At 44.6% G+C, this 12,415-nt stretch overlaps 1 protein-coding gene across 1 annotated transcript in view; it reads left to right on the top strand.

Annotated features, from left to right (window-relative positions):
• The window catches only part of SPICE1 (spindle and centriole associated protein 1), a 45,315-nt gene extending 36,200 nt beyond the window's left edge, over positions 1 to 9,115 (top strand). The window contains exons 14-17 of the mRNA XM_019526674.1: positions 2,761 to 2,932; positions 4,033 to 4,135; positions 5,949 to 6,036; positions 7,603 to 9,115. Of these exons, the coding sequence (XP_019382219.1) occupies positions 2,761 to 2,932; positions 4,033 to 4,135; positions 5,949 to 6,036; positions 7,603 to 7,656 (417 nt within the window). The 3' untranslated portion in view covers positions 7,657 to 9,115. The remainder of the gene's footprint in view (positions 1 to 2,760; positions 2,933 to 4,032; positions 4,136 to 5,948; positions 6,037 to 7,602) is intronic.
• Positions 9,116 to 12,415: the final 3,300 nt, after the last annotated feature.

Here is a 12,415-nt window from a genome sequence, read left to right as displayed (position 1 = left end):
ACCTACGGATGTTGGGAATCTTTGTTCCTCACTTTTGCCTCTTGCTATAATGGAGGGAGGTAGAATAACTAAGGCCTTTGAGCCATCTAGACTCAACACTTGGGAACTGCAGCTGCAGTTTCTTGTATCACTGTGATAAGAAGATAACCTGCTTCTTCATAGGTCAAAATCACTGGTATCTAGGTGCCACCAAGCAAAGAACATACAATAGACTAGGGGTGTGCACACTTCAGTCAGGCCTGTGACTGCAGCACAAGCAAACATGTTTGTGCTACCTCTTGTCAGTGTGGGTCATATCAGTGTAGCCCAGTGGTCTCCAACCTTTAAGTAAGAGATCACCTTTGGAATTTAAAAGCAAGCCAAGATCTACCATGTACCATCCCCTGCACCAACCAGCAGGTAAGTCTGGGCGGGGGAGCAGGCTGGGGCAGAGGGAGAAAAAAATTATTTGGGGACGTGCTAAGGGAAAGGGCAGATCAAGGCTCCAGACCTAGCCCCACATCCTCCCTCACCACTGGGGCCTTGATCTGCACCCCGCCTGCCCTGCCAACGATAGGGAGGGAGGAAGTGGGGCTGGAGTGGGGGGCACAGCCTGGGAGGGCATGGAGGATGTGTGCCCCTGGATCTACACACCGGCCAGGCTGGCTGCTGCTGTGAATTGGGACCAGGCTGTGCTCGGGCTGGCTGGTGGTAGCACTGGGAGCAGGGCTATGGGGGGTGGTGTAGGCACCCAAAAATTCACTGTAGCTGCTTTCCCAGCACCACCACCCAGCCTGAAAGCAGTGTGGCCCAGACCACCGCAGTGAAGAGCGTGGCACTGCCTTCCAGCCCCAGTCTGCTTCCCCCCTGCATAGAGCCCAGGGAGGAAGGGGAAGGGGAAGGTAGCACCGTGCTCTTCACGGCTGAGAGCTGAGCTGTGCTGCATTCAGGCCAGGCAGCAGTGCTGGGAGGGGGTGCTATGGGGGGCTACGGTACATTTTCAGGTGCCTGCAGCCCCACATAGCCCCACTCCCAGTGCCACCGCCACCCAGCCCAAGTGCAGCCCAGCCCCAGTGCGCCAGGGTGCAGATCCAGAGGCACATGGCCCCCATGTCCTCCTGGGCTGCGTACACCCCTCCCCGAACAAGCTGCTTATGGCTCTGTCCCATGCCCCAGCTGTGCAGAGCCTGCCCTTGCTCCAGCCCCACTCCCTCCCTCACCACTGCTGCAGCTGCCCACGCTGCCTGGCATTTAGGGGGGGTCACATGCCCCTTCATCTGTGAACAATGGAGGCACTTCCTGTTGCAGGCTGGGCTTTGAGCCTTGAGCCACACTGCGGCTGGCCTGGGAGCAGCCCCACACCACGTGTGTCCCACCACTGGGCTGTGCCTCGTCCCCTGCCTGCCCAGCAGCAGGACGCACATGGCACTGGGCTGCTCCCAGGCTGCAACTTAAAATCGACTCCAACAGTCTCCGAGATCAACTGGTCAATGGTGACCACGGTGACCACTGGTGTAGACATAGCAGTGTGGGCCTCAGCACTAGCTAGCAACCAGAGCATAGACCCAGGGTCCCCGTCCGACTTGAATCCACATTGCCTGTTGTCTTTTGAGTTCACCAGAATGAGCCAGTGTGGGTATACCTACATGTGGCTCATTCACACACCTCTGATTGCGGTGCAGACATGAGTTGGGTCTCTTGCCCCCTGCCAGCACAATTAACTAGGGTTAAGCCAATGGCTCTGGGGAAAAGAAGAGTAGAAGACCTTGCATTAGGAAAATTAACAAGCAGAGTGGCTCCACTGCTCAGAATAGGGTTAGACAACACAAAAGAATCTCTGATGCCTAAAATACATGACAGCCTCTGTTCTGACTGGCACCAGTGGTCCATCATTGTTGGGGTATGAGGGATCCAAATGTTCTTAATGAAATGTAGCCTAAGGGCCCAATTCTTCAGTGTATTGCATGCTGTTGAGTTGTTTGCAGCTGTTCAAGTTATGGGCAGATACTCACTAGCTTGCACAGAAATGTGGCTGCTCCAGGAGCAACTGCACCCTCAGAATATCAGGCTGTCATGCCATAGCAAGTGGAGGGCGAGTGGGGCAACTGCCCTGGGCGCCAAAGTGAAGGGGCATCAACAGGTGCTGCCCAGGAAGGGCATGGGATGGAGCCGTGAGTGGCTTATTTGGGGGGCTGCAGGGATGTGGGAAGGGTGGCTTCCACCAGTGCATACATTCCCAGGCAAGCATGTGGGGGACATGTGCCCCCCGGATCTGTGCACTGGGCAATGGCAGGCTGCCACTGCAGGCTTTGCTCCGGGTGCCAAACTTTGTTGCTACAGCACTGTCAGGCTGGCTCAAAAAGAGCACAGCTTGCTAGTTCAAGAGTAGTGCAGTGCTTCCTGCCCTGTACATCCAGAGCAAATCTCTTTGGCCACATGATTGCTTAATTATGGTTGATCACTGGCGGGTTTTGTTTTTTTTTTAATTGTTGGCTGCAGTGATGCAAGAAACAGGGCTGTATGCTGTTTGTGGGCAGTGCAACTTAACATGATACTGTCCCTATTTAATGTGATTCAATTTGGACAGCACCCAGATGCCACAGCAAAAGGCATATGAAACCAGAGATCTACCTGAAAAACGCTGTGATTTGTTTACTTAAATTCCTAATTCAAATTCAGTTTGAATGATAATTTTATTAATACAATACTTGAAGTATATGGCGTGTCCTCCCCAAAGGTGCAACTTGCAAATCAGCTTATTGAAAGCCAACTGTTTATTAGACTTTTCTAGGAGCCTCAAAGAACTTGGAGGAGCGAATAGCAGAGCTGAATCGTCAGAGTGCAGAAGCCCGTGGAAAACTGCTGCAGCTGATAGAACAGCAAAAATTGGCTAGTGTCAGCACAGTCTCTCCATCAATCTCTCCTATTCCACCACCACCCATAAATTGGACTGGTATGTATCCAGCACAAGAAAAGCTAAGATGATGCGTTTTAGCCCTTGTAATGTGGGAGTCCTCTATCTTTTGTTAACTCGATCAGTTGTTCCCAAACTGTGCACAACACAGCATTTAATGACCAACTGAGAGCTCTCAGGGCAGGTGGGTACAGGCTATCTCACTCACTGCTGCTAACCTTTGTTAGACTGCTAAAAACACCTCAACTCGAATTTGCTAAAGTTACTTTTCTGTGTAAGGCAGAAGGTAGAGCTGGGTGGCTAGAGACTAACTAGCTCAGGAAGGTTTGAGCTTTCATGGGCAACAGTCTATTTAATATGTCACTGTTACAGTCAGCCTGATTTATGGGTTGAGGACACAACTGAGCTTCTCCCACAGGTAGCAAGGGAATGCCTCATCCCAGTGAAGCTCCTGACAGTTATATTCTACCTAACCAGGCCTGGCTACAGAGCTGTTCTGAGGGAGATTCCACCACTTCATTTGTAATGTCTTAACAATCCTACTTCACAAATTTGCATTCTGACTCTTAGTTACGATCCAGTGGGGAGGTGTTTTGTGGGGTGATCTTCCCTGTGCTCTGGTTCCCCTGAAGAGGTGCTGCAAGGGCTGATAAATAGATACACAGAGGTAACTAAAAGTCTACAGCGCTCTTTTTGAGACAGTAAAGGGCTTATTCTTTATGCAGCTTAGGGTCTATGGACTGCTTACCATGGCTTTTTTAACAGAAAGAAAACAGAACGATTTAATCCTTTCTTGGAGTGGCTGAGTGCTAATGACAAGCAAAATAAGGAGAGGAAAAATGGTTATATGTACAAAGCACAGAAGGAGCATGAGGGTTAAAGAGTGTGTGTGTATGTTCAGGGAGCGTACCCGCAAATGAATGCAGTATGGGGCCTTGATGCAGAAACAGGGGCTGTAGCTACAATTGCAGTGTAAATCTAATAACTCAATATTCCAAATGAAGGAAATGGAAAAAAATAACAGCATAATACTGGAGCGGGCGAAACTTAAAATCAAGCCACATGCAGGAAAAAAATCAAACAAATAATGCTGCTAATGTTCCTGTTCCTTCACTAGAATTAAGTAATTTACTGTCTAGGAAATGCAAAGAGGACAATTGAGGTGTCTGTTCCAGTGGCAGAAGCTTGCAACAGCTCCAAAGAAGGCACTCCTTCCTCTGCCAGTGGGCCCAGTGCACAGAGGTGAAAACCAGTTTTTTATTATTTATCTGTGGTCAGCGTGAATGAAATACATGTACAAAACTGGTCATTTATGCAAACTGTTCAAATGCACTTTCACCATGTTCTCCCAGATTTGATTGCCGTGCCATGGCTTCAGCACAGTCTAATTGGGAGAGCTGGAAAGAGGGACTGTAACAGGATAACAAATGTCCTCTGACCTCAACCTCTCCTGGGAAACTCTGATCTTGCTGACTTCTTGTGGTTGAAATTAGATTGTTGACGTTTTCCTGGATATGGGGTAGAGGGAACTGCATTATTGAAGGGATGCAGAGAAACCCAGAATGCCAAAGCTTTGGGGAAGAATACAAGTCCATCTGGTTCCAGGACAAATGGGAAGAATCCCTCCCAAAGGAAAAATACTTTACATACATATTTGGGGAGAGGGAGACATGGGGAGCCAAGAGGAGCTTTTTCATCAGGTCAGGCATTCACCTCTTTGGGGAGGGAGACAGGGGGATTTGATGGTGGTTACCCTGCATCTATGAGCCAGAAGAGGGTGGGGGTAGATCAAAGGACCACTTTGTTTTCTGCTCCACCTAAACTCTAAAACCAAGTGCTTGGGAGTAGCAGTAGCACTTCTATTCAGGCAGCACTGAGGAGGTCAATTGACTTTATGGTTTATTATAATTACCTGATTCCTACTAATCTCTTTTCACTCCCTCTTTTCCCTGATTCCCTCAATCTCTTTTCACTGACCCTCTCTTCTTTTTAATGGTCTTGATGTTCCACTGTTCAAACTACCCTTTCATCTGCAATTATGCTGTCTGTTAGCCATTTCTGATATACTGTCTCTTCTATTTCACAGCTCTGCAGACTGTTTTTAGTTTTGACTAAAAAACTTATCAGGTGTGGTAATATTAAAAATGACTGACAGTGAAGTATTAGAGGCACCGTCAAGAAGTCTAGATTTTGTTTAGAATCTGAATAAGAACTGTACATTTAACTGTAGTGACAACAAAACTAATGAAGCAATATCTTTTGATTATTTTCACAAATTTTAGCCTAGCTTTTATGGGTTTTTTAACTTAATATATATTTGCTAGCAAATTTAGTGTACATTCCAATAAAGTTGCATTTGTTTTTGCTTTTATTTTAAATGGAATAATATAGTGCTAAACCCCTAGCATATTAGGAAAGCTTATAGTTTCTGTTTAACTGTAGAAAAATATGCTGTGTTATCTGTGGTGATGTACCATGCCATCTGTACCCCCTTTTTAAAAATTTCAGATCTGCTTATGGAGTAACTGTTCTGGGCATGATGCAACATAAGCCAACTGCACTAGTTGCTGATCCCTGCCTAAATAGTACCCAACAAGGGGTTGTTTAGCCTGCTGTTAAAAACTTAAAATGGTGGCAAGCTCTCTAGTCATCCGTTCTAATGCTTGACCATGGTCATATTAACAAAGTTTTTCTCAATATCCAATCTAAACTCCCTTGTTTCAATGCAAGACAGTTATTGTCCTGTCCCATTCAAGCACAGAAAACATTGTTTCAGGTATTTGACTGTTAATAAATCTCCCCTCAGGCTTCTCTTCCCGAAGATAGGAATATCTGTTCTTTTTGTCCTTGTTTTCCGTATGTCATGTTTCCTAGATCGCCACTCTTTCAAGTGGACTCTTTCTTGTTTGCCTGCCGTAGACACTTCAGAAATGTTCGTGACAGTGATTAACATGTTTTGCTGGAAGCTGTTTGCTTTGGTTAGTTGATGCAGAGGTCTTTGACCTTGCCATAGTATTCACTTCCTCTTTCTTTCTCCACCTTCTATATATTTTAGAACTTCAGCTGCCTCTAGTAAGGCCTGTTCACCATTAAGCACCTCTTCAGGAAGTGTGAGATTAACTCCTGTCAATCAGAGGCCAAAGGTAAGACTGATATTTGACCGCATGTCAAAATAATCTTCAATCCAAGGGCATTCACTGCTATGGTCAGTGTATATAATGAAGAATATAGATGGACGATGTAGGCTGGATTTTGCTCTCTTTATACCAGGGTAAAGGCAAAGAGGTCAGTAATTGCTATATTTACCTGAATCCAAGACCACTCTAAATTTAAGATGACCCTCCCACCTGCCCCCATAATTAGATTTTAGATGTGGAAAATGTATATAGTCATTATAATTTTCCACACACAGACTCTAATTATTGGAGGGTAATCTTAAACTTGTCCCCCCCAACCCCACTGCTACAGCAGAAAGGCAGTGAGAGGGTGGGAGGACAGGCAGTAGGGGAGGCAGTAGGGAGGGGTCAAGCAGTTTGACCCTTGCCCCATGCTGTCTGTTTTCCTCCCACCCCACTTGTCCCCATGTGCCTGCTCCTCCCCCACCTCTACCTTCTCTGCTTGCCCGTCCATCCTACCCCACACATACCCTTGTTCTGCTCCAGCAGGTTCAGGACACATTCCAGTCTGGGGCACAGAGCAGGGCCACAGCCTTGCCCTGTAGCAGTGACACCAAGGTAGCAGCTCTGGCCCCAGGGCCTGCTGGAGCTGCTGCCATCACCACCACTGCTGCTAGTGAGCCAGGCTGAGTCCAGAGCAAGCGCATGCTCTGTGCCCCAGGCTGGAGTGGAGCCAAAGCCTGCTGGAGCAGAGCACAAGTAAGCAGGGGGCAGAGGGGAAGATGGAAGAAGAGATAGGGGGGACCAAAGCTGTTGGGGGGCAGGCAGCCCTGATCATGAGTTGGAGCCAGAGCCTCAACAGCTGGCTGCCCTGTCATGCCTCATACACAGATCCAAGATGAGGGGCTTCCCCAACATGTTCAGTGGAGAGGGGGGACCTCATCTTGGATTGCAGTAAATACTGTACACTGATTAATAACAGACCAGAGTCTGAACAACATGCAGAAGGATCTCTCACAGTGCAATAATGAAACCAGTCCCTTGATCTGAAACACTGTACAATTACAGATGAAGTAATACTGTGACCAAATCTTCCCAGAGGGTGTTTGGACTCAATACTGTACTCTGCAGAAGCGGAAGCCTTTGGCATTCTTCAGGAGGAGCAGCCAGTGGCTGAAAGAGCAAGGCAAGGTTTCAAGTGAGGCTTGGGATGCACTGGCAGGGCCATGCATTAGGTAGCTGGCAGGCTTGAATAGAGCTTTCTTGCCCTTTGTAGGTACTTGCTTGCACAAATGCTTGAAAAACCTACAGGATATTTGTCAGATTCTACATTTCCAGTGTCCTGATTAGGGTGAGGCTCTTCTCTTCTTCTGCCAAACTTGGAAGTTTTGAAAAACCCCTCCACAGAGCAGTGCTGTCATGTGGGCCATCTGCAGAAAAGGCTTTGTATTCTTGGGAAGTGTCCATAGTGGAGGGGTGTGTTACAAAGCAGCTGCCACCAATGTGGAATTAAGTATTAAGTAGAAATTGGTAATAACTGATGAGACTGTGAGTCAAGAGATGCCATAGTCTCGTCTCTGCTCTCTTCAGCAGGTGGAGAAGGAAAGAGAAGAAGGCTGGTTTGCACTAGCAACACACTTCTTGTAAGAGAGGATGAATTGCACATATCCTATTTTATTTTTAAATTATTTTTTGGAGACTACCATGACATCCCTCCCCAAGGCTGTAAGACCAAAGTATCCACCTGTCAGTGCCATTTGTATAGAGATCCAGCTCTTGTGTCTGTGTCCTCCTTCAAACTAATGCAGTCATAAGTACAGGCTTGAGAATGGGACGTTCAGATGGACAGTAGGATGTTATCTTCTAGTTCCTGTTGGATGATAAAGGGCTATACCTGCCCCTCAGCACACATCTGAAATTACATTATATATGCTAAAGAAAGAGGCTTCTGGAGAAGATACCTTCCATGGCCATCTCTGATGCATGTATTGATACAAAGGTAACCAGGATTGAGGATTGACTGTGTGTGCACATGTGCATCAAACAGCCTTGATCACCATTGGTGAACTAGTCTGTCGCATGACTGGATACACGTGCATTAGAAAGAAACCATTTTTGATATGCTGCATGTGGTGAATGGTTTGTGGAAGTTCATATTCTTGTATAAAGACAGTCCTCTAATTAAATAGTTGTGACTGATAAATCAACTGTATAAACAAGACCACGGTGATGCTTCAATTTTTGACACCTATATGCTAGTACACATAAGTGCCCAGTCTTACTGCTTCTCTGTCACAGTGAGTAGCCTCACTCTGAACTGAGCCTCAGCAAGATTTTCCTTAAAATGAGGGAAATGCTTAAGAGCGAAATCCATTTTTTCCAGAGTCCCCAGCCAGTTCTCAACACTCCGCATAAAGAAGGCCTTCATGCCATAGACCTATTTTCATTTCCCAAGGCAAAGAAAACATTTTTCTGAGAGTCCTTTGGTCCTGCAACTCTTTTTCTGTGTGGACTTCTTGCTACCCCCATCAGGTCTGACTTCAAAGCCAGAGAATCTTGTGAAATGGAGCACAAGAGCTAGAAGCAAAGGAAGTACATTCTTCTCAGTGAACACAGAAGATACCATTTAAAATGATTATGAATATTTCTTTGTAACAGGAAATCCTCCATTCTGGTATTCCCCTCCCTCTCTCCCTCCCTCCCTCCCTGCACAGAGTTTGTGTTTCTAGTTTTGAAAAACTTTGGACAGTTGAACTTTAGGGTTGCAGAGTGCTCACAGGAACAGATGGTTAACTGAGTATCTGCTTCCCCTGCCCTCAGTGGTGTGGTTAGCCCATTAGTGATGACTTGAAATTTCCCTCTTTTTACAAAGATACTTACAGTAAGTTGAAAAGGTCACTTTGAAGTTGAAACCTGAGTTTCTCTACTTGCTTTTTTTTTTTACACCCTCCAGACCGCCAATCTCTTTGATACCACAGTGTTCTATGTTAAATTGTTCTGCATGTGTGCATTATCTAGGGGTTGCCATATGATATTGTGTACATTTTATATGGTACTTTTTAACCTAGCAATCATTCATGAGTGATTAAAGAATTTTATTAATATTGGTATTTTTCCCTTTTTTTTAACTCCTTTTAATTTACAGTTTTACCTTTTGAGGTTGAAATTTTCCATGCTTGGGGTGTCTACCCAGAAAACATTTATTTTGTTGGAAAGTGCAAGAAAACACTTTTCAGCTGTGTGAGGTTTAGAAGAATGGAAAAAACCTTACTCATAAATTTAAAAAAATAGTTAAAAAAAAAAAAAAAGAAGATTCCATTAAACTAGCCCAGTTTCTAAGTCTGATATTTGGTAGTCCTTCAGTCTTTGTGCTGTGCAGCATTTTGATTTCGTTGTTAAGACTGTCAGAATATCCACTCAGGCTGACGCAAAACGAGGAATGCTGAGTCTTAAACAACAGCGTATGCTATAGATAGCTGCATATCCAAGCACACCCACATGGGCACTATTTTTGAATGGTTCCAGAATATTTCATACAGTATAAATGTTCTACAGGGCCCATTAATGAAGGAGGTATGCTGGAGTGGGGGAGGGGGTCACTGCTGACTTATTCTGTTCCTTATTCATGAGCCTAGTCTCTTATTTATAAATGTGAGACTGGAAAGAATCTCCTGGGTCAGAAAATCCAACCCTTATCTTGAAAGCAGCCCCACTGTAAAATTCCCTGCATAGAATGAGTCATCTAACCCTGCTCTGGGTGGGTCTAAAAACACTTTGATTTTTTTTAAAAATGCCCAAGGAGCAAGTTTCTTGGTGAAACCCAGCCCCCTTGAAGTTGATCAAAACACCTCTGTTGGGCTTTGGAGGGCTCAAAAATTATCAGATAGATTGTGTATCTCTACCACGGTGTCAGAATTGGTAGGACGTCCAGGGATGTACTCAGCAGCTGCTTTATTCCAGCTGACACAAGGTGGATCCTGCAACTGGATCTAGATAACTGAAAATTTGAAACTTCACTTGTGTTGGCAGATGTGCTGTTTCTGGAATTTAGAAGAACTGTGCTAAACTTTGTTGAAACTCCTTGTGACAGGATAAGGCTATTGTTGTGTGGTATGTAAATTGTCCTTATGTGCCAAGGGTTGGGGGCAAGACTGAGCAAGCAGCACTTGCTTCTCAGTCATTGCTTCTAGGTCATGCAGTAAAGTGAAGCTGTTGCCATTAGCACATTCATCTTAACTTTCTGTGGACTGCAGTGGTGGTACAGGGAGATGGCTACGATTGATATAGATTCTTTTGACTTGTGGGATAAGTCAGGGAAGACTCAGTCTACCACAAGGTGGCGGGGGAGCAGAGGGTATGTTACATTTAGTGTAAATGTTTTCTCTTGGCAGCAGGTTTCTGTTTCTTTCCTGATAAGATGCAAAAAAAAGTTTCCCTTTTTTTCCAGGCCTTTCAGCTTCCTCCTTTTTGTCTTAAGTGCAGCATTCAGCACAATGCCAAGCCACAGTAAGCATAAAACCAGAAACTGACAGGCTCAAAGACAGGCTGCAGTTCCCCTGCTTACTTTGCTTCCATCTGCTATTGTCAATTTTATTTGGTTGGAAAATGCAGCTATTAGGAAATTTAGCAAAGGAGCTCCATGGCAAAACATTAACTTCAGCTAAGATTTGTCAGTTCTCTGACCGGAAGATGTCATTCCAAATGGACTAAGTTTCTTGTTGATTTTGGGGGGACGGAAACAAAAATGTTTTTCTTTCTTGTTTTTTACCCATTCCCTTTTCCAGCTGAAAAGGTTGGAAAAAATGTTTTATTAAAAAGGAGCAGTGGGGCATGTTTCTGCTTCTGTAACACTACATTACCTTTAGAAGTAGGGGGTAGGGAGAAATAGGGGTCAAAGTAAGAAGGGAAGGGCATCAGAAATCCAGAAACAAAAGACTTCTGGCTTTTTAGTTTCAGTTTTCAGAAACTCGACTAACATTAATGTGGACCTTTTGCTTTTATAAATATAAAGGTTAAATGAGGTGAAATGACATCTTGAAACAATATTTTCCATTCTGCTATAAAAATGACCTCCAACAACCCTAATTTTAATTTTTCAGTTGGGAAGATATCAATGGGAAATCTCTCTCTTATTTTTTAGCAGTGCAAACTCCCTGACTGGTTCTGCTGGGAAGGAGGCAGTTTCTCCTCCAGCATTTACTATTAATTAGGGATTTCAGGGCAACATTTTCAAGAAAGTTGATATCACCTTTTCATACTCCCAGAAATGGGTGAGGCCACTGCCAAGGTGCCTCATCCTTTTATAGATATAAAAAACAAAGCAGTGGGTCTCTACCCTGCAGTCTGAAGAATCAATGGCCATATAGGGTATGTAGAGGTAGACTATTGGGTCTCAACCTTTGGCACCTTTTGGAAAACACCAGCTCTTAGCTTTCACTTGTTTTTAACTACTGAAAAATAATAAAGCAATGCTGTTTCAAAGAACTCAGAAAGACCACAATAGGTCAAGCTGTCTCTGGCAGTATGGATTCCTATCTGAAATCTCTGGATTTATTTTGTGAACCATGTGTAGCTGTTTGCACCCCTGACAACCTTAAAAGATTATCAGAGAATCTCAGGGTGCCATGGCATCCTGGTTAAAGAATCACTGGGGTGGTAGACACACAGGGGCAAGCAGGGATGCGAACCAAAAAATAGATCTAATTTAAGGCCTTTTCTGAAGACATTATAAGGAGGGAGAGGGAGGTGGAGCATCCTGAGACCCTAGAATATAGGCATAAATACTAGATGGAAGTTTTCAACATACTGCATTTCATAAATAAAATGAGCAGTAGCTTATAAATCCCAGAAAAGTTGAACGCTTTAGACATCACTATTGCAAAACACTCTCAGGTGGGCTTTTTAAAGCATCCCAAGGGAATTAGTCACCAAGATCTCATTAAAGTCTAACGGAATTGCATGCTTCGCTCCCTTGAACAACGCAGCCCTCAGCAGCTCAGCAAAACAGGTCTTGGGTAATAAGACAACCAAACAGTTCTGTGGCAATGAAATCTCAGACATGGTATTTCTAACAGGTCTTCTGAGTGTCCAGTTCCTGTATTTAGATACTCAAATCAGCAGTTACATGCATAACACTAGCATTTATAAATGATGTAATAATACATGATTTAGATAGACCCTTTATTATAGGACCTTCACTTGGATCCTTCTAATGTAAACAAGCCCAGCTTTCATAGGTTCACTTGCAGCATTATCAGACACAGCTTGCTGAGTGCCTTTGAACTGAAAACTAGTCCGGTAGTATCCAAAAACAATTACTTTGTACAAATGAGCTAAACAAGCCTGTGCAGACACTGCAGGGTTTTTCTTCTAGACCACACCCATCCTGTTGTGAGGCAACAGCTTT

The sequence above is a fragment of the Gavialis gangeticus genome, unplaced genomic scaffold (assembly GCF_001723915.1).
Source record: "Gavialis gangeticus isolate Ggan-Ray unplaced genomic scaffold, GavGan_comp1, whole genome shotgun sequence".
In the NCBI taxonomy this organism is placed as follows: domain Eukaryota; kingdom Metazoa; phylum Chordata; order Crocodylia; family Gavialidae; genus Gavialis; species Gavialis gangeticus.
This window is presented reverse-complemented; position numbering and strand designations above follow the sequence as displayed.